The following is a 25,618-nucleotide window of genomic DNA, read 5'->3' as shown; positions in this document are numbered from 1 at the left end:
TTCCTCATCCTAAAATGGTTGTTTTATTCTTTTCCTTTTCTTTTTTTAATAGTGTCCCAGGTCAGGAAAGAATTTCCACAGTTTATTGTGATCGACACAGTCAAAGGCTTTCGCATAGTCAATAAAGTAGAAATAGATGTTTTTCCGGAACTCTCTTGCTTTTTCCAGGATCCAGCGGATGTTGGCAATTTTATCTCTGGTTCCTCTGTCTTTTCTAAAACCAGTTTGAACATCTGGAAGTTCACGGTTCACGTATTGCTGAAGGCTGTCTTGCAGAATTTTGACCATTACCTCACTAGAATGTGAGATGAGTGCAATTGTGCAGTAGTTTGAGCATTCTTTGGCATTGCCTTTCTTTCGCACTGGAATGAAAACTGACCTTTTCCAATCCTGTGGTCAATGCTGAGTTTTCCGAATTTGCTGGCATATTGAGTGCAGCACTTTCACAGCATCATCTTTCAGGATTTGAAAGCGCTCAACTGGAATTCCATCACCTCCACCTGCTTTGTCCATAGTGATTCTTTCTAAAGCCCACTTGACTTCACATTCCAGGATGTCTGGCTCTAGGTGAGTGCTCACAACATTGTGATTATCTGGGGCATGAAGCTCTATTTATACAGCTCTTCTGTGTATTCTTGCCACCTCTTCTTACTATCTTCTGCTTCTGTTGGGTCCATACCATTTCTGTCCTTTACCCAGCCCATCTTTCCATGAAATGTTCCCTTAGTATTTCTAATTTTCTTGAAGAGATCTCTAGTCTTTCCCATTCTGTTGTTCTCCTCTATTTCTTTGCATTGATTGCTGAGGAAGGCTTTCTTATCTGTCCTTGCTATTCTTTGGAACTCTGCATTCAGATGCTTATATCTTTCCTTTTCTCCTTTGCTTTTAGCTTCCCTTCTTTTCACAGCTATTTGTAAGGCCTCCTCAGACAGCCATTTTGCTTTTCTGCATTTCTTTTCTACGGGGATGGTCTTGATCCTTGTCTCCTGTACAATGTCACGAACCTCCATCCATAGTTCATCAGGCACTCTGTCTGTTAGATCTAGTCCCTTAAATCTATTTCTCACTTCCACTGTATAATCAAAAGGGATTTGATTTAGGTCATACCTGAATGATCTAGTGGTATTCCCTCCTTTCTTCAATTTAAGTCTGAATTTGGCAATAAGGAGTTCATGATCTGAGCCACAGTCAGCTCCCGGTCTTCTTTAGGTTGACTGTATAGAGCTTCTCCATCTTTGGCTGCAAAGAATATAATCAATCTGATTTCGGTGTTGACCATCTGGTGATGTCCATGTGTAGAGTCTTCTCTTGTGTTGTTGGAAGAAGGTGTTTGCTATGACCGGTGCATTTTCTTGGCAAAACTCTATTAGCCTTTGTCCCGCTCCATTCTGTACTCAAAGGCCAAATTTACCTATTAATCCAGGTGTTTCTTGACTTCCTGCTTTTGCATTACAACGCCTATAATGAAAAGGACATCTTTGGGGGGTGTTAGTTCTAAAAGGTCTTGTAGGTCTTCATAGAACCGTTCAACTTCAGCTTCTTCAGCGTTACTGGTTGGGGCATAGACTTGGAGTACTGTGATATTGAATGGTTTGCCTTGGAAATGAACAGAGATCATTCTGTCGTTTTTGAGATTGCTTCCAAGTACTGCCTTACGGACTCTTTTCTTGACCATGATGGCTACCCCATTTCTTCTGAGAGATTCCTGTCCGCAGTAGTAGATATAATGGTTATCTGAGTTAAATTCACCCATTCCAGTCCATTTGAGTTCGCTGATTCCTAGAATGTCTACATTCACTCTTGCCATCTCCCGATTGACCACTTCCAATTTGCCTTGATTCATGGACCAAACATTCCAGGTTGCTATGCAATATTGCTCTTTACAGCATCGGACCTTGCTTCTGTCACCAGTCACATCCTCAGCTGGGTATTGTTTTTGCTTTGGCTCCTTTCTTTCATTCTTTCTGGAGTTATTTCTCCACTGATCTCCAGTAGCATATTGAGCACCTACTGACCTGGGGAGTTCCTCTTTCAGTATCCTATCATCATGCCTTTTCATACTGTTCATGGGGTTCTCAAGGCAAGAATACTGAAGTGGTTTGCCATTCCCTTCTCCAGTGGACCACATTCTGTCAGATCTCTCCCTTATGACCTGCCCGTCTTGGGTTGCCCCACGGGCATGGCTTAGTTTCATTAAATTAGACAAGGTTGTGGTCCTAGTGTGATTAGATTGACTAGTTTTCTGTGAGTATGGTTTCAGTGTGTCTGCCCTCTGATGCCCTCTTGCAACACCTACCGTCTTACTTGGATTTCTCTTACCTTAAGATTGGGGTATCTCTTCACGGCTGCTCCAGCAAAGTTCAGCCACTGCTCGTTACCTTGGACGAGGGGTATCTCCTCACCGCCGCCCTTCCTGACCTTCAACGTGGGATAGCTCCTCTAAGCCCTCCTGCGCCCGCACAGCCACCACTCCTTGGACGTGGGGTTGGTCCTCCCAGCCACCGCCCCTGGCCTCGGGTGTGGGGTAACAGATATTAAACAGAGAAGCGGACCCCTCACTAGTCCCTACTGACTAGCTGCTGCTGCTGCTAAGTTGCTTCAGTCATGTCCGACTCTGTGCGACCCCATAGACAGCAGCTCACCAGGCTCCACTGTTCCTGGGATTCTCCAGCCTACTGGAGTGGGTTGCCATTTCCTTCTCCAATGCATGAAAGTGAAAAGTGAAAGTGAAGTCGCTCAGTCGTGTCCGACTCCTAGCGACCCCATGGACTGCAGCCTACAAGGCTCCTCCGTCCATGGGATTTTCCAGGCAAGAGTACTGGAATGGGTTGCCATTGCCTTCTGCAACTGACTAGCTAGGAAAAGACATTTGATGTGGAATCAATCACCAAAACAGGAAGTGGAGGAGAAGAAGAAAAGGCACAAGTTCAGAGTCAAGACAGACCTAAATCCAAATCCCAGCTCTTGCACCTTGTGACCTAGGGCAACTCTCTCCTTGGAGCCTCAGTTTCTTCATCTGTAAAACTGGGACACTAACACCTACTTCAGAGTCAGCCTGTTGTAAACAGTCAGCGGTAAACTGTAATTGCTTCCCATTCATTTCCTTCTTTTCTAGACCACATGGAAAGAACCATGACCAGTAGAAAGCACTTGTGTAGGACTTATAGTATATGTGACTATTTTTAATGTATATATGGATCATTTACTCTTGCTTCAAAAAATACCCAGTAGAGAATCCCCTGCCAGTCCAGTGGCTAGGACTTCAAGTTTCCATCACAGGGTGTATGGGTGGGGAACTAAGATCCCACAGCCAAAAAAAAAAAAAAAAAAATATATATATATATATATATATATATATATAAAAAATATAAACTCAGTAACAGTAACAGAAAGAATTTTTTAACTCTGAAAAAGAGCTAAATCCAAAAGATATCTTAATGTTAGTTGAATCAGCCAATTGCAATAATCCAAACACATTAAATATTCACATTAATGTGGAAAAAGTAGTGGTATGTTGAGTCCTTTGCTCATATAATACGGGAAAGGAAAATCACTAGAAAATATTTGGGGAACACTTCTTCCAGGTCTAAATTATTGAAAGTATTCTAAGTAAGCAACTTTTTCATTTTCCCATGGAAAAGATCCATGAGTGCTGATGACTTCTAGTACCATTTTGACATAGTATATATGAAATACCAAGTATGGAATCATCATCTTCCCTTCAGTACCAGGTGGAGAAGAAAGAAGGATTTATGAGGGGGTTAAATATGTTAGAACACCTTGTTACAAAAGTAACCCAAAAGGGTCACATTTTAGAATCAGCTCGTTGCAACAGGGACCCCATGTAGTAAATATATTTGGACAGAAGAAATGTTTCACAGGAGTCAGTAGGTCTCAGTTCAGTTCAGTTCAGTCGCTCAGTCCTGTCCGACTCTTTGCGACCCCATGAATCGCAGCACGCCAGTCCTCCCTGTCCACCATGAAATTTATGGACCGCCCATCATATTTCTTAGTTAAAGGTAGAAGCCAATAGTTTCGCTTGATCATGTCGACCATGGGGTCTATTTGAGGCAATGGGAAACATTCTGAATGAGGATTCAGACAAACCAGTTGGGAGCAATTTTCTGGATGTGATATTTGTGCAATTTTATGCAAATCACTTATGGACTAAGAAGCAGTTTCTTCACTTCTATAAGAGATTATGTAGATTAATTAATCAATGTGGGGGTTAATTAATTAATTTTACTTAATAAAGAACTTCCATAATAAAGTTCTTTCTAAATTACATATTTCTATATAAATTCAACTGTTTAACATAGGAAATATCACAAGACCAAAACAATGATCTTACTTTTTCAGAACAGCAAATAGAACTTGATTTTTCTGTGTTGCCATCTATCAACTGACTTAGGAAATTATTATTGTATCAAACAACAAAAGGAAGGAACATTAGAGGCTTTTCTATGCTGCAGCCTTTGGAATGAAAGTAATCATTAATGACTGTGTTGTTACAGGCTGAATTTTGTCTCTTCCCACGTCCCCCACCCACTCAAAAATATATGTTGGAGACCTAATCCCTAGTACCTCAGAATGTGACTTTATTTAGACAGTGTTCTTTAGAGAAATAATCAAGTTAAAATGAGATGTGGGTGGACTCTAAACCAGTATGACTGGTGTCCTTATAAAAAAGGGAAATTTGGACACAGAGATGAGACTAATAAAGGGAAAACAACGTGAAGAGAACAGAGGAAATCTGTCCATCTACAAGCCAAGGAGAGGGTCCAGAAACAGATCCTTCCCTCACAGCCCTTGGAAGGAAACAGACTTGCTGACACCTTAATCATGGACTTTGATTCTCTACTTCAAGTCAACAAATTTCTATTGTTGAAGGCACCCATTTTGTCACAGTGGCCTTGGAAAACAACTATATGGTACTAATAACTATGTTATATAACATATATTCTCCTTTGAAAACCTTTTTTGTGTTCAAGAGATCTGGGTCAACACAGGAGTATAAGTTCAGTTCAGTTCAGTCACTCAGTCGTCCGACTCTTTGTGACCCCATGAATCACAGCACGCCAGGCCTCCCTGTCCATCACCAACTCCCGGATTTCACTCAAACTCATGTCCATTGAGTCAGTGATGCCATCGAGCCATCTCATCCTCTGTCGTCCACTTCTCCTCCTGCCCCCAATCCCTCCTAGCATCAGAGTCTTTTCCAATGAGCCAACTCTTCGCATCAGGTGGCCAATGTATTGGAGTTCCAGCTTCCACATAAGTCCTTCCAATGAACATTCAGGCCTGGTCTCCTTTGGGATGCTGGCTGGATCCCCTTGCAGTCCAAGGGACTCTCAAGAATATTCTCCAATACCACAGTTCAAAAGCATCAATTATTCAGCACTCAGCTTTCTTTATAGTCCAACTCTCACATCCATACATGACCACTGGAAAAACCATAGCCTTGACTAGACAGACCTTTGTTGACAAAGTACTGTCTCTGCTTTTTAGTATGGTGTCTAGGTTGGCCAGAACTTTCCTTCCAAGGAGTAAGCATCTTTTAATTTCATGGCTGCAATCACCATATGCCGTGACTTTGGAGCCAAAAAAAAAATAGTCTGACACTGTTTCCAATGTTTCCCCATCTATTTCCCATGAAGTGATGGGACCAGATGCCATGATCTTCATTTTCTGAATGTTGAGCTTCAAGCCAACTTTTTCACTCTCCTCTTTCACTTTCATCAAGAGGATATTTAGTTCTTCTTCACTTTCTGCCAAAAGAGTCGTGTCATCTGCATATATGAGGCTATTTCCAGCCCAGCGTTTCTCATGATGTATTCTGCATGGAAGTTAAATAAGCAGGGTGACAATACACAGCCTTGACGAACTCATTTTCCTATTTGGAACCAGTCTGTTGTTCCATGTTCAGTTCTAACTGTTGCTTCCTGACCTGCATACAGGTTTCTCAAGACGCAGGTCAGGTGGTCTGGTATTCCCATCTCTTTCAGAATTTTCCACAGTTTATTGTGATCCACACAGTCAAAGGCTTTGGCATAGTCAATAAAGCAGAAATAGATGTTTTCCTGGAACTCTCTTGCTTTTTCCATGATCCAGCAGATGTTGGCAATTGGATCTCTGGTTTCTCTGCCTTTTCTAAAACCAGCTTGAACATCTGGAAGTTCACGGTTCACATATTGCTGAAGCCTGGCTTGGAGAATTTTGAGCATTACTTTACTAGCATGTGAGATGTGTGCAACTGTGCGGTAGTTTGAGCATTCTTTGGCATTGCTGTCCTTTGGGATGGGAATGAAAACTGACCTTTTTCAGTCCTATGGCCACTGCTGAGCTTTCCAAATTTGCTGGCATATTTAGTGCAGCACTTTACAGCATCATCTTCAGCCCAAAGAGTGACTAAGTTTCTGATTGTTATGCCTCCCTCAAAACCCATATATATGGAATTTAGAAAGATGGTAACAATAACCCTGTGTACGAGACAGCAAAAGAGACACTGATGTATAGAACAGTCTTATGGACTCTGTGGGAGAGGGAGAGGGTGGGAAGATTTGGGAGAATGGCATTGAAACATGTAAAATATCATGTATGAAATGAGTTGCCAGTCCAGGTTCGATGCACGATACTGGATGCTTGGGGCTGGTGCACTGGGACGACCCAGAGGGATGGTATGGGGAGGGAGGAGGGAGGAGGGTTCAGGATGGGGAACACATGTATACCTGTGGCGGATTCATTTTGATATTTGGCAAATCTAATACAGTTATGTAAAGTTTAAAAATAAAATAAAATTTAAAAAAAAAAACCCACTTCTACTCAGGGTTCAACACATATATACAACAATCCTCACAACAGTCCTTCCAATTATCTCAATTTAATGATTTAGGAGATGAGGCACATAGATTGTAAATGGCTGGTCCACTGTGACATACTTACTAAGAAGAAGAATAATAAAATATAATTAATGCTTAGTCCTCTTTCCATAGCATCCTTAAAATGAGATAAAAAAGAGGATACAAATGAATATTATAAATAAAAACTCCATTGAATATCTGGTTTTACTTAAAAGTTACCTGATTATAACAAACATTTTCCAGAACATTTTTCCAGTGAAGGAAAAAGAGAATACTAGGCTAAGTTTCCTCCTCAAGGTCAAACAAGCCAATTACCAGGACCAAATGACAAAACAGAACTTCTAATGAAACTTATTTGCTCCCTCCTACCCACCTCAGTCGGAGAAAGTAATGGCAACCCACTCCAGTACTCTTGCCCTGAGAATCCCACAGACGGAGGAGCCAGAAAGGCTGCAGTCCATGGGGTCATGCAGAGTCAGACACGACTGAAGCGACTTAGCAGCAGCAGCAGCAGCAGCCACCACCTCAGTTAAGGGGGGAATATAGACCTGAGCACACAATGGCCCTTCCCTGGTCCTCCATTATAAAAGGCTCTTCCTTAGCCATCCTCCCACATCATTGCATCTGAGAAGCCCACTGAGTCAAGGATATATCTTTTCTAGATCTTGCTCTGGTTACTCAGATCCCAGGATTCCGTGCACACAAGGATTCCCCAGATCCACTTTTAAGGTCAGCATGTGCTTCTTGCAAGGACCTTCTTCCCTGATGTAGATATTCCACCAGTGTATACACAACCCAAGCCCAAGGGGTGGTCGAGGAATGGCCCTTTGCAGGGATTGTATTCATGTTGGGCTAAGGTATACCCATCAAAAATAGAATCCAAAAATAGATCCGGGTATATATAGGAATTTAGTATACTATAAATGCAGTATCCCAAGTTAATGGAGCAAGTGTGACGTTTTCAATAAATAAGTAGTGTTCTTATGAATGTCGATCCATTTGGAAAAAATAAACAAATGTAAGTCTCTACATAAAAATTAATTTCTTTGGGATATACTCCTTTGAATCATATAGTTCAAAATGGAGCTGCTAATTTCTTACAGAATCATCCCCCAGACACCACTAATTAATTGGTCAAATGTAGAGCAAAGCTGGGCTAACCCTAATAGCCACCACAACTTGTCCAGGGAACAGCATCTGGCTCACACTGAGTCAACCAGAGCCCTTTCTGGGAGGTTCTAAGTTGAAAAGAGGGAAAAAGAGAGACATCAAGTCCAGTTTTTCACAAGGGTACAGGGAAGAAGATGTGAGCACAGGACCTGTAATCGGCCTACATGTTTATATATCGTACTTAAATCCTCCACTGTTTTGAATCCTCCTCACATTATGTCTCACTTGCTTCCTCTCTTCTTCCTTCACAGTCAAATTACCTCTATTTCCTTTTGTCACATAGCATTTTATGCACTTCTCTGTCTGAGCACTTACCAAACTGTTTTGCGTTATCAGTTTACTTTTCATTCCTACAACCAACAGTTTTTTATTAACAGGGACTATTTTGGGAATGAGGGCTACACCACTGTTGAAATCTGTCTCATGCCTGGAGCAGCCTATACGCTGAGGAAAAGTGGAGTGGTTAGACTACACGCCTGAGAGGCAGGCTGCCTGGGTTTCAATTTACTGTTGAGCAGTTCTGTGACTTCAGTAAGACACATAAACTCTCTGAGCATGAATGCTTTCATCGGCAAAGTGAAGCTCATGAGAAGAGTTGTGAGAATTAAAGGGGTTCACAACTGTTTGGGATCACACCAGGCATCTGCAGATCAAGGATGGTTTCTTTCACCTCTTTATGATAAGTGCTCAGCAGAGTATCCAGCACACAGGATTTATTTCAATATATATTGTCAAATGAACAAATGTGTGGCTTTACCCAAAAAAAGTTATAATGGACAAATCCTAGAGCCACACCGCCACCTTGTGGAGGAGTATTAAGACTTCAGGAGCATGGTTTTCTGTGCTCAGGGTTTGTATTCAGCTCTCCCTGCAGCCCCCACCACTGTGTCGCTCACAGCACAGAAGTACAAGGCAGAGTCACTCCCGAGAACAGATGGTTTCTTCAGGTGGAAAGAGGTTTGGCTCTTGTTAAATTCAGCCTCAAAGCCATAGTTGCCTTTAACCAAGGTGTCCCCTGTGATGTATTTCAGAAGGAACTGGAGACCTTGATTGCCATGCTGGACATACCAGAAAAGATAAGGGCTCCCCGAAACTGAATAGGTGCACTTCACAGTCACTGGATCCCCTTCCGCGACAGAGACCTCAGCTTCTGGCTGAGTCACCGACTGAGCTCTCAGCCCACCTGTAAAGTAACGCACATCAGTGAAGCTTCTGAAAAAGAATGTAAGCGGGTAATACAAGTGTAAAATGAGAAGGGAACATCACTCACTGAGTGTAAACAGAATCCCAAGTGTCCAGATGTGTGCAGAGGCCATGGCTCAAGCTAGGCTGGATGGGGGCTCCTTTGCAGCTCACCTTTGCTGGAGATACGGCACTACCCCTAGAGACTATGTTCTCCATGAGCACGGGGTTTTATAAATGCCCCCTGGTGCTTCCTGGCACCTGTATCTTCTCTCAGTAGAGCAACATCTTCCCTCAGTCCTCCGTGAGAAGCAAGACTGCAGCACCTCCTGCGCTCAAGACAAAGCTCACAGTGCAGCGCCCCCTAGAGCCCACTTAGAATCAGGAGACTTTCTACTCTAGTAGCTGAGCCGCTTAACTGGTGACTCAGCGGTAAGGAATCCACCTGCCAATGCAGGAGACTCAGGTTCCATCTTGTGTCAGGAAGATCCTCCGGAGGAGGAAATAACAAGCCATTCCAGTATTCTTGCCTGGAAAATTCCATGGACAGAGGAGCCTGGCAGGTTACAGTCCATGGCGTCACAAAGAGTCAGACAAGGCTGAGCGCGAGAGCGCGCACACACACACACCCACACACACACCCCTGGGGCTTCCAGGTCTTATCACAGGACGGGTCCTCTGGATGTCTACATTTTCCATTGGTGTTCAAGGACAAGAATTAGGGCTTTGTGAACCAAAGTGGGAAAAAATTCATCCTGAGTGGTTTAAATGGTTTATGCTGTCTCAAGATAATACAGGGAAAAGCATATTCTGATAGGATGGGGAAACAGAAAAAAAGGAAGGAAAGCATAGCATTGAATGGAGAGAGAAAGAAAAGTGAGAGAAAAGAAAAAACAAAATAAGGGAAGAGTAAGGCAACAGAAGATAAATGGTAAGAATGAGCTTATTAGTCTCTTTAGAAATAATTTAGAGCCGACTTCCAATTAAATCTCTTTGACCACAATGTAACTTGAGTTTTTCTTGGTAGGGTCTGGTGGGACCCATACCTATGATATTTAAATCGTCATACAAGAAGAACCTGAACCTTCTCTTTAAACATTTTTAGAGAGAAAAAAAGAAGGGATGGTGTTATAAACTTCTTATAACTACTTGTCCTATTGAACAGTAGGTTTTACAGCTAAAAAACTTCAATGAAGGTTTGCAAAAATAGAAATTTTACACATAGAGAGGCTACTTCAAACAGACTTCAGATGAAATACAAATGGATTAAAAGTTGATGTTTACCTAAGCTTGAGGTATTATGATAATGACAAAGAGTTCATTTTAAGGGGAAGACAGGCTGAAGTTTTACACTAAAACAATGCCACAGTAGCAGCAGAGTGATTATTCAATACAGTCGGACTTAAAGAAAATAAGCAAGTATCACTATAAAGAAGTTGTTTCTCTGATTTTCCTTATTTTTCCTTTAAGTAATATCCAAAGAAACCGCACAATTTAGAAAGAGGATAGAAAATCTCTTTGCTTTCAGTCAGAAAAAAATGTGGAACATAGCTATTTCTCAAAGCTTTGCTAAGGATTTCATACTTAACTAACTGAAAACTTGACCCTATTATAATGTTTTTCTTTGAAATATGTAAGTTATCTTTAAATAATAATCTTCAAGTCCCAAAAAGGCCTATGATGAATAGGAAAATAGAATAAATTTCTTCTCTTTCTGTCTAGAGCTTAAGTGTTAGTGTTGTATCTTAAAAGGGACTGGCAGTCATCTCCAGAGGAATGATTGGCAAAAGCTTAAAGAAAGGAATATTTTTAAATACATGTGCAGGATTAGGGGAAATCTACAAGAGAAGGTAAAGCACCCTGGCACCAACAACAGTAAGAAGGCTTCACCACTCCTAATCTTGAAGGGACAGAGGAGGAAGAAATGATCCCAGCCTGGGAGACCTGTAACTGAGGTGGATCCACAGGACCTGTGGATTTCAGCACAGGAAAGGAAAGAACCCAGAATACAAACAGGCTGACCAGTCTTTCCTGCCAGTGGCTCCCACTGGGCCAAACCCAACTAGTAGCAAAAAAGACAAGTGCATAGAAGGCAGCCTCCTGGGTGTAGAGCAGGATGGAGCATATATTTGGAGAAGAGAAGAGAGAATATCCAGTCCCCTGAAATTGGGTTTAGGGTTCCCCTATAAACTCAGATATGCAGATGACACCACCCTTATGGCAGAAAGTGAAGAGGAACTACAAAGCCTCTTGATAAAAGTGAAAGTGGAGAGTAAAAATGTTGGCTTAAAGCTCAACATTCAGAAAACGAAGACCATGGCATCCAGTCCCACCACTTCATGGGAAATAGATGGGGAAACAGTGGAAACAGTGTCAGACTTTATTTTTCTGGGCTCCAAAATCACTGCAGATGGTGACTGCAGCCATGAAATTAAAAGACGCTTACTCCTTGGAAGGAAAGTTATGACCAACCTAGAGAGCATATTCAAAAGCAGAGACATTACTTTGCCAACAAAGGTCCGTCTAGTCAAGGCTATGGTTTTTCCTGTGGCCATGTATGGATGTGAGAGTTGGACTGTGAAGAAGGCTGAGCGCAGAAAAATTGATGCTTTTGAACGGTGGTGTTGGAGAAGACTCTTGAGTGTCCCTTGGACTGCAAGGAGGTCCAACCAGTCCATTCTGAAGGAGATCAGCCCTGGGATTTCTTTGGAAGGAATGATGCTAAAGCTGAAATGCCTGGCGTGCTGCGATTCATGGGGTCGCAAAGAGTCGGACACAACTGAGCGACTGATCTGATCTGATCAATCAGGCAAAATGTGGGTTTATCCTAAATGTCTGCTCAGGCATATCTATACAGCACTTTGATTGATGTAGCAAGATAAATAAGTCAAAACCATAGTCCTATATAGACTTTGGTGCCATAACTAAATTTTCGGGGTAATTGCCTAATCTCTACTTCTCCTCTCCTATACAGATACAGCACACAAAGCGTGTAGAACTATGCCTAGATAGTGCAGTGATTCATTGTGCTTACCTTCAACTATTTAATAATCAATTCTAAGAGTCACAAATGAACTAAACCTTTAAGAGGCTACACATATAAAGGATTCTTAGGGCATCAACTGAGCTTTCAGATTTCAATAAAATAGACTCACTAGCTGTCCTTCTTATGTGCTTTATGAGATTGATGAGAGTATTATTCATCAAATGTCTATTGTGAGCATAATGTTAAGCCCATTACAATTCTTGACATATTTTTCCTCCTAATATTTTATAGATGAAAATATTAGGAGTTCAGGAATATTCGATTACTCAAGCCATCCTTAAAGAAACAGAACAAAGATTTTAACCCATACTTTTCTGACTGTAAAAGCATAAATCACATTGAGAATTTCAATTTTGATCATTTACTTTTTTTAAATACCTTGCAATATTGGAAAGTAATTTCATTACCCTAATAAAGTTATACAATCATATTCTTATGTGCCATGTACCTTTAGAGGCTATATTTTAATTGGGTGTATACCAAATACTGACTTCATATGTATGTGCCACTTAATCAAAGCAGCTCATAGATCATTGCTTCTAGGAGATCCTCAGACATTGAAAGAACTGAATGAGCTACTGACCCCAAGAAAACCTTAGCAGCAATGCGGATATGACAAGCAGCAGGCAGAGCAGATCAATCTAGGGACACCTTGGACAGCTTTACACCCACTGGATTGGACTCTCCATGTTTAGTCTCAGCCCTGCTGGGCATCTTTAGTCTCAGTAGGCTTAGAATAGCTTTCTCAACCAGGAATTTTTTATGAGCAGTAAATCTCAAAAAAAAAAGGAAATTTCTATATATGTACAAACTTCCAGGATTGGGGAGTACAGGGAATTTTACTCTCCTGTGAATGTTTCACAAGTTACCATCGAACTGAGAGCTTCATGATGCTTTTAACACTGTGCTGTCACTGAGCGCTCTTCTTCATAAATGCTCTCTCCAGGGCTGTATTTTCCCCTTCTTTTATTTCATTCTTGTCCCACTTCCCCTTTGGGTAAGAACACCTTTACTGTTCTACATGTAAGCTGAAAAATCTGGTAAGAAGACTAGTTCTTTAATCCATTTTGAGTTTATTTTTGTGTATGGTGTTAGAAAGTGTTCTAGTTTCATTCTTTTACAAGTGATTGACTAGTTTTCCCAGCACCACTTGTTAAAGAGATTGTCTTTAATCCATTGTATATTCTTGCCTCCTTTGTCAAACGTAAGCCCAGAAACTATAAAACTCCTAGAGGAGAACGTAGGCAAAACACTCTCTGACATACATCACAGCAAGATCCTCTATGACCCACCTCCCAGAAAATTGGAAATAAAAGCAAAAATAAACAAATGGGACCTAATTAAACTTAAAAGCTTCTGCACAACAAAGGAAACTATAAGCAAGGTGAAAAGACAGCCTTCAGAATGAAAGAAAATAATAGCAAATTAAGCAACTGACAAACAACTAATCTCAAAAATATGCAAGCAACTCCTACAAGCTCAATTCCAGAAAAATAAATGACCCAATCAAAAAATGGGCCAAAGAACTAAATAGACATTTCTCCAAAGAAGACATACAGATGGCTAACAAACACATGAAAAGATGCTCAACATCACTCATTATCAGAGAAATGCAAATCAAAACCACTATGAGGTACCATTTCACACCAGTCAGAATGGCTGCGATCCAAAAGTCTACAAGCAATAACTGCTGGAGAGGATGTGGAGAAAAGGGAACCCTCTTACACTGTTGGTGGGAATGCAAACTAGTACAGCCACTATGGAGAACAGTGTGGAGATTCCTTAAAAAACTGGAAATAGAACTGCCTTATGATCCAGCAATCCCACTGCTGGGCATACACACTGAAGAAACCAGAACTGAAAGAGACATGTGTACCCCAATGTTCATCACAGCACTGTTTATAATAGCCAGGACATGGAAGCAACCTAGATGTCCATCAGCAGATGAATGGATAAGAAAGCAGTGGTACATATACACAATGGAGTATTACTCAGCCATTAAAAAGAATACATTTGAATCAGTTCTAATGAGGTGGATGAAACTGGAGCCTATTATACAGAGTGAAGTAAGCCAGAAAGAAAAACACCAATACAGTATACTAACGCATATATATGGAATTTAGAAAGATGGTAACAATAATCCTGTATACAAGACAGCAAAAGAGACACTGATGTATAGAACTGTCTTACAGACTCTGTGGGAAAGGGAGAGGGTTGGAAGATTTGGGAGAATGGCATTGAAACATGTATAATATCATGTACGAAATGAGTCGCCAGTCCAGGTTTGATGCACGATACTGGATGCTTGGGGCTGGTGCACTGGGACGACCCAGAGGGATGGTATGGGGAGGGAGGAGGGTTCAGGATGGGGAACACATGTATACCTGTGGTGGATTCATTTCGATATTTGGCAAAACCAATACAATATTGTAAAGTTTAAAAATAAAATAAAATTTTTAAAAAAAAGAAGACTAGTTCTTGACAGTTTAAACAATACAATCAAAACACCAAAATAAAAGTAGGGTTTTCAATATTTCATTCCTCAATGAACTGAAAAGAACTTCCTATATCAACAAAAGGAATTCTCTGTCTCTTCTTGCTTGCCAAAGCAACGAGGGGCTGTGGGCTTATTCCCTGTTGGTGGAGCAGCAAGAGCACACGTGTGGAACTCATGGAGAAGACGCACACGTAGCTCATACTCAGATATGTCATTTGCTGAAAAGGCGAGATTAACAGTTTTAAACAAGCAATAATCCAAAACAGAATATGCTTAAAGGAGTGGCACAAACATATATCAATTTATATGTCTATACAATTTGGGTGTTACTAAAAGCAGAGAAAATTCTGAAAAGATGGGAATACCAGACCACCGGACCTGTCTCTTGAGAAATCTGTATGCAGGTCAGGAAGCAACAATTAGAATTGGACATGGAACAGACTGGTTCCAAATAGGAAAAGGAGTACATCAAGGCTGTATATTGTCACCCTGCTTATTTAACTTATATACAGAGTACATCATGAGAAACACAGAGCTGGAGGAAGCACAAGCTGGAATCAAGATCTGGGAGAATTATCAATGAACTCCGATATGCAGATGACATCACCCTTATGGCAGAAAGTGAAGAAGAAATAAAGAGCCTCTTGATGAAGGTGAAAGAGGAGTGAAAAAATTGGCTTAAAGCTCAACATTCAAAAAATAAGATCATGGCATCCAGTCCCATCACTTCATGGCAAATAGATGTGGAAACCTTGGCTGACTTTATTTTTCTGGGCTCCAAAATCACTACAGATGGAGATTGCAGCATGAAATTAAAAGATGCTTACTACTTTGAAGGAAAGTTATGACTAGCCTAGACAGCATATTAAAAAACAGAGACATTACTTTGTCAACAAAGGTCCGTCCAGTCAAGGCTATGGTTTTTCCAATGGTCATGTATGGATGTGAGAGTTGGACTATAAAGAAAGCTGAGTGCCGAAGAATTGATGTTTTTGAACTGTGGTGTTGGAGAAGACTCTTGAGAGTCCCTTGGACTACAAGGAGATCCAACCAGTCCATCCAAAAGGAGACCAGTCCTGGGTGTTCATTGGAAAGACTGATGTGGAAGCTGAAACTCTAATACTTTGGCCACCTGCTGCAAAGAGCTGACTCATTTGAAAAGACCCTGATGCTGGGAAAGATTGAAGGCATGAGAAGGGAACAACAGAGGATGAGATGGTTGGATGGCACCACCGACTCAATGGACATGGGTTTGGGTAGACTCCAGCAGTTGGTGATGGACAGGGAGGCCTGGCGTGCTGCGGTTCATGGGATCTCAAAAAGTCAGACACGACTGAATGACTGAACTGAACTGAACTGAACTGAAAAGCAGAGAATGGGCTTCTCAGGTGGCGCTAGTGGTAAAGAACTCACGTGCCAATGCAGGAGACATAAGAGACACAGGTTTGATCCCTGTGTCAGGAAGATCCCCTGGAGGAGGGCATGGCAACCCTCTCCAGTATTCTTGCCTGGAGAATTCCATGGACAGAGGAGCCTGGCAGGGTACGGTCCTAAGGGTCGCAAAGAGTCAACTCAACTGAAGCAACTTAGCACGTACACAAAAGTAGAGAATAGTGGCTAAAGCCTCAAGATCTGGGCTCCTGAATCTGAGATTCTCACATCAAACTTCGATGAGCAATAGAATTTCCAGAGAGACATTTATAGAAAATACAGACTTCTGGGTCCCATCCCTGCAAACTATGATTCCGTTACTCTGGAATGCAGGGGAGAAAAAAATCTACTCTTTTTAACAAAACTCCAGAGACTTCTGGTAAAAAAAAAAAAAATGAAAATCACAGATCTGTCCTAGGACTTTAGTCTCTAAAGTGGGAAGGAAAGATCTGGGTAAAAAGACAAAGATAATTTAACAAAGATATGGGAAGAATATATTACAACTTATACAGTATGCTTTTTAAGTGTAAAAATTTGGAATAAGATTGAGTTTTACTAATATTTCATATACTAATTGACACTGGCATCCTCACTTAGTGTGTATATCAAATTGTAATAAGTAAAATATCCTGAGAGAAGGATTAAGGTTTGAAACTCGGGGCTGTTGGTAGTAGCTATCCACTCATTTGTTCCCCTTCAGCTAATTATACTATCGAATGTTAACTAAAGTACACTTTACAAAATCTGTGTGTAACTCCATGGACTATAGGCCTCCAGGCTCCTCTGTCTATGGAATTTTCCAGATAAGAATACTGGAGCAGGTTATTATTTCCTACTCCAAGGGATCTTCCTGACCCAGGGATTGAACCCACGTCTCCTACATTGGCAGGCAGATTCTTTACCACTGAGCCAACTGTGTCTTTAAAAAATTCCCACAAACAGAGTGAAGTTGGCAGATAATATTTAAAGTGCAGAAAGCAAGAAGAAAATAGCAGAGTGGACATGACTCTTCCTCTCTGCTATTTTCTTCTTGCTTTCTGCATTTTCATTTTAAATATTATCAGCCAGCTTCATTCTTTTTGCAGGAATTTTTTTTAAGAAACAGGTGGTGCAGTGGTAAAGAATCAGCCATTTTACAAAGGAAAGCAAAAATAATCCAGGCATATTTCAAAAGAAACAGATCAGAAGTGTTTCAGTTATCCAAAAGAAAATTTTAAACATGAATTCACAGAACCATTATTTAAACACTCCATAAAAACTTATTTCCCTGTGTACTCTTAGTAATATGGTGCTGTGCTGTGCTGTGCTTATTTACTCAGTCATGTCCAACTCTTTGCGACCCCATGGACTGTAACCCTCCAGGCACCTCTGTCCATGAGGATTCTGCAGGCAAGAATATTGGTGTTCTTCTCCAGGGAATCCTACCAATCCAGGGACTGAACCCAAGTCTCTTGCACTGCAGGGAGATTTTTTGCCATCTGAGCCACCAGGGAAGCCCAAGAATACTGGAATGGTTACTCTAACCCTTCTTCAGGGAATTTTTCTGACCCAGGAATCTAACGGAGGTCTCCTGCATTGCAGGCTCATTACAAGCTGAGCTACAAGGGAAGCCCACTGTATATAGTTATTGGACTCAAATGTTTTTTCCTGAGGTGCAAATGGAAAAACTTGGGGGATGCTGAATTGGGAGTAGGAGGGGAAGCAATAATTGTTCATCTTTCTTCCACATCCTGCAAATGCTGTGACCTCTCCTTGTTTCTGTTCAGCTCTTCATGGATGCCCTGCTTCTGTGTACCTCAGTGCACAATAGTAAACCCCCGCATCTGCCGGCTGCACCTGGAGGATGAGCAGTGATGAAGAGAACCTCTCATATGTCATGTTGTAGCGTCCCTGTTGAGAAGGCTTTGAGCCCTTGATGAGGGGTCTTGGTGCAAATCCTGGGAAGTGAAGGTACCAGAGGAAGTCTTAAACATTGGATATAGAGTGATTACAGGAAATTTCTGCCACAGCTCCCTCCAAAGAGTCCACAGTAGGAGACTGAAATACTTGCTACTTGCTCTCTGCATCTACAGGAAACAAACAAACAAACAAAAAAAGTTTGTGACTTTGAAATTGAAAACAAATTTTAAAACAAAGGCACACATTTTTCCAAGATCAGATGCTGAAAAGGCTTACTCACCGTTCCAGAGAGAGCTGAGGAGGAGACCCAGCCACACTGCTTCCAGAGTGCTCTGCAAAGCCATGGCCAAAATGCAGCTGGTCTCAGGCCAGTTGCCTCAAGTGTGACACTCACAGGAAGCTGATTATAGGCTGCCTCTTTTGCATTTTCTTCTGTGTCATGACATCATCAGTCAGAATCTGTGAACCAAAAAGAATCACCACAATTCTGAGGCTACTTAATAACTTCATCTGTACTTTGTTCTGAGTAGGGAGTGTTAAAAAAGGAGATGCCCTGGAGGAGGAAATGGCAACCCAATCCGGTATTCTTGCCTGGAAAATCCCATGTACAGAGGAGCCTGGCAGGCTACAAGTCCATGGGGTCACAAAGAGTCAGACAGCACTTAGCAACTGAGCACACACACATCCTCTCAGAGGTCACCACAGCTGTGCATGTAAGAAGGCATTAATCATTTAAGAAGCTTGCTTCCCTCATTAACGGTGCCAGAAAGAGTCTCCCAACGATGGGAGGAGACTGATTCATCATTCAAACTAAAGTGATAGGTTCACACAAAAAAGTACACGGAACTTATCACATATAATATAATGCTATGCTAATATATTAAAAATAATTATCATGAAATCTAACAGCCCGTGGTAGATGAGCAATGCATATTTTTAAGGCACAAAAATTACAATGTAAATTACAATATTCATCAAAGTTTGACTCTGCATCCAGGGTGATCTCTGGAATAAGTATGGAAGGAAAATCTCACTTACATTTTTCTGTATCCTAAAGAAACTGGGTCTAGAAAGACCCAAAATTGCATCTGGAGATGACCTTTTTTGGATAGTGAAAGTGAAAGTCACTTAGTCGTGTCCAACTCTTTGTGACCCCATGAACTATACAGTCCATGGAATTCTTCAGGCAAGAATACTGGAGTAGGTAGCTGTTCCCTTCTCCAGGGGATCTTCCCAACTGAGGGATCGAACCCAGCTTTCCCACATTGCAGGCTTTTGGATAGTACCTATCTTCATTTTATAGCCTGAGACTGTCCCATCTGTTACTAATGAGGGCTTAGTAGTTCTAGCTGAGGGTTTTATACAGATTTTAATGGGATTTTATTAGAAAAAGAAGAGAACAGAAGATCTGTGGCCATTCAAGTTTCATACAGTAGCATTTATCGGAGAAGGCACTGGCACCCCACTCCAGAACTATTGCCTACATAATCCCATGGACAGAGGAGCCTGGTAGGCTGCAGTCCATGGGGTCGTAGAGTTGGACACGACTGAGCGACTTCACTTTCACTTTTCATTTTCATGCATTGGAGAAGGAAATGGCAACCCACTCCATTGCTCTTGCCTGGAGAATCCCAGGGACGGGGAAGCCTGGTGGGCTACCATCTATGGGGTCGCACAGAGTCGGACACGACTGAAGCGACTTAGCAGCAGTAGCAGCATTTATATGTGCACCAGCGCCGCCTAGTGGGCTCCATGGGAACTGATGGAAGGTCATGTCCCACGCAGCCTCTGAGACAGTCTCATAGCTTCTCACAACCTGAAGAGGTGATTTTGCCTTTGCTTTTCTTCAAATTCCTCTTCTTTATTCAATATCCATAGGGATATGAAGACTATAGAGAGGAAATAATCACCTTCTTACAAAGCTTTCTGGTTAACCAAAGATGTTCCTCATTCAGGTGAGTGGTTATTTAAAATACACTTCCATAGAGTGGAAAGTTTCCTTTCCTCATCCTAAAATGGTTGTTTTATTCATTTCCTTTTATATCTTTTTTTAATAGTCTCCCAGATCAGGAAAAATTTCCACTTTATTGTGATCCACACAGTCAAAGGCTTTGGCATAGTCAATAAAGCAGAAATAGATGTTTTTCTGGAACTCTCTTGCTTTTTTCATGATTCAGCGGGTGTTGGCAATTGATCTCTGGTTCCTCTGCCTTTTCTAAAACCAGTTTGAACATCTGGAAGTTCACGGTTCACGTATTGCTGAAGCCTGGCTTGGAGAATTTTGAGCATTACTTTACTAGCATGTGAGATGAGTGCAATTGTGCAGTAGTTTGAGCATTCTTTGGCATTGCCTTTCTTTGGCACTGGAATGAAAACTGACCTTTTCCAGTCCTGTGGCCACTGCTGAGTTTTCCAAATTTGCTGGCATATTTAGTGCAGCACTTTCACAGCATCATCTTTCAGGAATTGAAAGAGCTCAACTGGAATGCCATCACATCCACTAGCTCTGTTCATAGTGATGCTTTCTAAGGACCACTTGACTTCACATTCCAGCATGTCTGGTTCTAGGTGAGTGATAACACCATCGTGATTAGCTGGGTGGTAAAGCTCTATTTGTACAGTTTGTGTATTCTTGCCACCTCTTCTTACTATCTTCTGCTTCTGTTAGGTCCATACCATTTCTGTCCTTTATCCAGCCCATCTTTGCATGAAATGTTCCCTTGGTATCTCTACTTTTTGTGAAGAGATCTCTAGTGTTTCCCATTCTATTGTTTTCCTCTATTTCTTTGCAATGATCGCTGAGGAAGGATTTCCTATCTCTCCTTGCCATTCTTTGGAATTCTGCATTCAGATGCTTATATCTTACCTTTTCTCCTTTGCATTTTGCTTCTCTTCTTTTCACAGTTATTTGTAAGGCCTCCTCAGACTGCCATTTTGCTTTTTTGCATTTCTTTTCATGGAGATGGTCTTGATCCCTGTCTCCTGTACAATGTCCCAAACCTCCGTCCATAGCTCATCAGGCACTCTATCTGTCAGAACTAGTCCCTTAAATCTATTTCTGACTTCCACTGTATAACCATAAGGGATTTGATTTAGGTCATACCTGAATGGTCTAGTGGTTTTCCCTACTTTCTTCAATTTAAGTCTGAATCTGGCAATAAGGTGTTCATGGTCTGAGCCACATTCAGCTCCCGGTCTTGTTTTGGCTGACAGTATAGAGCTTCTCCATCGTTGGCTGCAAAGAATATAATCAATCTGATTTTGGTGTTGACCATCTGGTGATGTCCATGAGTAGAGTCTTCTCTTGTGTTGTTGGAAGAGGGTGTTTGCTATGACCAGTGTGTTCTCTTGGCAAAACTCTATTAGCCTTTGTCCTGCTTCATTCTGTACTCAAAGGCCAAATTTACCTATTACTCCAGGTGTTTCCTGACTTCCTACTTTTGCTTTCCAACCCTTATAATGAAAATGACAACTTTTTTGCGTGTTAGATCTAAAAGGTCTTGTAAGTCTTCATAGAACTCTGCAACTTCAGATCTTCAGCATTACTGGTTGGGGCATAGGCTTGGAATACCATGGTATTGAATGGTTTGCCTTGGAAACAAACAAAGATCATTCTGTCCTTTTTGAGATTGCATCCAAGTACTGCATTTCAGACCCTTTTGCTGACCATGATGGCTACTCCATTTCTTCTAAGGGGTTCCTGCCCACAGTAGTAGATATAGTGGTCATCTGAGTTAAATTCACCCATTCCAGTCCATCTTAGTTTGCTGAGTCCTAGAATGTCAACATTCACACTTGCCATCTGCCATTTGACCACTTCCAATTTGCCTTGATTCAAAGATCTGACATTCCACGTTCCTAAGCAATATTGCTCTTTACAGCATCGAACCTTTCTTCTATCATCAGTCATATCCACAGCTGGGTATTGTTTTTGCTTTGGTTCCATCCCTTCATTCTTTCTGGGGTTATTTCTCGACTGGTCTCCAGTAGCATATTGGGCACCTACCAAACCGGGGAGTACATCTTTCAGTGTCCTATCTCTCTGCCTTTTCATACTGTTCATGGGGTTCTCAAGGCAAGAATACTGAAGGGGTTTGCCATTCCCTTCTCCAGTGGACCACATTCTGTCAGACCTCTCCACCAAGGCCCCTCCATCTTGGGTGGCCCCACACGGTATGGCTTAATTTCATTGAGTTAGACAAGGCTGTGGTCCATGTGATCAGATTGGCTAGTTTTCTGTGATTATGGTTTCAGTGTGTCTGCCCTCTGATGCCATCTCACAACACCTACCATCTTACTTGGGTTTCTCTTACTTTGGACATGGGGTGTCTCTTCACGGCTATTCCAGCAAAGCAGCCTCTTGAGGCTGTCTATTAAGGAACCTGTATGTGGGTCAGGAAGCAACAGTTAGAACTGGACATGGAACAACACACTGATTCCAAATACGAAAAGGAGTACGTCAAGGCTGTATATGGTCACCCTGCTTATTTAACTTCTATGCAGTGTACATCATGAGAAACGCTGGGCTGGAGAAGCACAAGCTGGAATCAAGATTGCCGGGAGGAATATCAATAACCTCAGCTATGCAGATGACACCACACTTATGGAAAAAGTGAAGAGGAACTAAAAGCACTCTTGATGAAAGTGAAGGAGGAGAGTGAAAAAGTTGGCTTAAAGCTCAACATTCAGAAAACTAAAATCATGGAATCTGGTCCCATCACTTCATGGGAAATAGATGGGGAAACAGTGTCAGGCTTTATTTTTTGGGCTCCAGAATCACTGCAGATGGTGATTGCAGCCATGAAATTAAAAGACACTTACTCCTTGGAAGGAAAGTTATGACCAACCTAGATAGCATATTTAAAAGAAGAGACATTTCTTTGCCAACAAAGCAAGTCAAAGCTATGGTTTTTCCAGTAGTCATGTATGGATGTGATATTGAACGGTGAAGAAAGCTGAGTGCCGAAGAATTGATGCTTTTGAACTGTGGTGTTGGAGAAGACTCTTGCAAGTCCCTTGGACTGCAAGAAGATCCAAACAGTCCATCTTAAAGGAGATCAGTCCTGGGTGTTCATTGGAGGGACTGATGTTGAAGCTGAAACTCCAATATTTTGGCCACCTGATGGGAAGAGTTGACTCATTGGAAAAGACCCCACTGCTGGGAAGGATTGGAGGCAGGAGGAGAAGGGGACGACAGAGGACGAGATGGCTGGATGACATCACCGACTCAATGGACATGGGTTTGGGTAGACTCCGGGAGTTGGTGATGCACAGGGATGCCTGGTGTGCTGCGATTCATGGGGTTGCAAAGAGTCGGACATGACTTAGCTACTGAACTGAACTGAGGTCAGGAAAAATTAGTTTCGTCCCCAATATTTTTTTCTTTTTTTACTGGGAGGATCTTTAATAATGATAAGATGATCACTTAGGACTTATTATTGATATATAGGTATTCCCAGGAGGTGGTAGTGGTAAAGAACCCACCTGTCAATGCAGGAAACATAAAAGATGGGTTCGATCCCTGAGTTGGGAAGAACCCCTGGAGAAGGGGATGGCAACTCACTCCAGTATTCTTGTCTGGAGAATCCCATGGACACAGGAGCCTGGCAAGCTATGATCCATAGGATTGCTAAGAGACAGACATGATTGAGTGACAAACACTGAAATGACTAGAAAAATCTTCCAAATAAATTACAGAATTTCAGTATGGCTGTAAAATTAAAATAGAAGAAACAAAGACAAGTGGACACAGATTCAGTTAGTATAAAAACTAATATAGCTACTATGATTAATTAGAGCTCTGAATTTTCTGAGAACTGGAACATAAAAGGTAACACAAAGAAAATACAGTTATACAAATAACTGATTAAGGGTTCAGGCAGCTTCTTCTTTGAAGCCAAGTGGTCTACAGCTATAGATAACTTAAAACTCTTCAGATTACTGGGTATGTACTTCTGGTTCACAGCTTCTAACTACTGCAAAATGTTTAACCATGGACTTCCTTACATTTACCTATCCATTCCCCAAGTGATGCACTCCAAGGTTGCCTCTAACTTTCATCAACACAGCAATAAGTGTTTCTGTATTTCCCCTCAACTGTGCAAGAACTTCTTTGGGATATGTATCAATCAAAGATGCTGTTGTTCAGTCACTCAGTCGTGTCCAACTCTTTGCAACCCCATGGACTGCAGCATGCCAGGATTCACTGTCATTCACCATCTCCCAGAGCTTACTCAAACTCATGTCCATTGAGTCAGTGATGCAATCCAACCATCTCGTCCTCTGTCATCCCCTTATGTGTATAATATATATATATATATATATATATATATATATATATATATAGTGTGTATATATATATATATGTATATAGTGTAGGAGAAATGCAGCTTTATTTTTCTCCATAGAGCAGGACATTTTCCCCAACACTATCTACAAAATAACCCACCTTCCTTCCACAGGTATGTTTTACTATGTTTATTACATATAATGTTAGCCATGAATTTGCTCTGTTCTTGAGTTTTATATTTTATATCATTGATCTAGTTGTTTCTATAACACTAATACTACCATACTTTTTATTCGCTTTATAAAGCAATATGCTTTATCAAGAACTCCCTTTAATCAGTCAGAATTTCAGATGCAATTCAATAAAATCTAATCTGACTAGTTTATGCAGAAAAAATTAAGAAATATTAAAAGAAGAGGTATGAACTAAACCAAATCCCTTATGATTATACAGTGGAAGTGAGAAATAGATTTAAGGGACTAGATCTGATAGATAGAGTGCCTGATGAGCTATGCACAGAGGTTCGGAACATTGTACAGGAGACAGGAATCAAGACCATCCCCATGGAAAAGAAGTGCAAAAAAGCAAAATGGCTGTCTGAGGAGGACTTACAAATAGCTGTGAAAAGAAGAGAAGTGAAAAGCAAAGGAGAAAAGGAAAGATATTCCCATTTGAATACAAAGTTCCAAAGAATAGCAAGGAGAGCAAAGAAAGCCTTCCACAGTGATCAAGACAAAGAAATAGAGGAAAATAACAGAATGAGAAAGACTAGAGTTGTCTTCAAGAAAGTAGAGATACCAAGGGAACATTTCATGCAAAGATGGGCTGGATAAAGGACAGAAATGGTAGGGACCTAACAGAGGCAGAAGATATTAAGAAGAGGTGGCAAGAATACACAGAAGAACTATACAAAAAAGAGCTTCACAACCCAGATAATCACGATGGTGTGATCACTCACCTAGAGCCAGACATTCTGGAACATGAAGTCAAGTGGGCCTTAGAAAGCATCACTACGAACAAAGCTAGTGGACGCGATGGCATTCCAGTTGAGCTCTTTCAAATCCTGAAAGATGATGCTGTGAAAGTGCTGCACTAAATATGCCAGCAAATTTGGAAAACTCAGCAGTGGCCACAGGACTGGAAAAGGTCAGTTTTCATTCCAGTGCCAAAGAAAGGCAATGCCAAAGAATGCTCAAACTACCACACAATTGCACTCATCTCACACTCTAGTAAAGTACTGGTCA

At 41.3% G+C, this 25,618-nt stretch overlaps 1 gene segment (V, D, J or C); it reads right to left on the bottom strand.

The window, feature by feature from the left end:
* Nucleotides 1–8,506: 8,506 nt before the first annotated feature.
* LOC102392935 lies at nucleotides 8,507–9,591 on the bottom strand. The segment is given in 2 exon segments: nucleotides 8,507–9,213; nucleotides 9,301–9,591. Coding segments are annotated over 2 exon segments (384 nt in total).
* Between the last annotated feature and the right edge of the window lie 16,027 nt (nucleotides 9,592–25,618).

The sequence above is a fragment of the Bubalus bubalis genome, chromosome 11 (assembly GCF_019923935.1).
Source record: "Bubalus bubalis isolate 160015118507 breed Murrah chromosome 11, NDDB_SH_1, whole genome shotgun sequence".
NCBI classification, from domain to species: Eukaryota; Metazoa; Chordata; class Mammalia; order Artiodactyla; family Bovidae; genus Bubalus; species Bubalus bubalis.
Note: the sequence above shows the minus strand (reverse complement) of the source record. Positions and strands in the feature narration are given on the sequence as shown.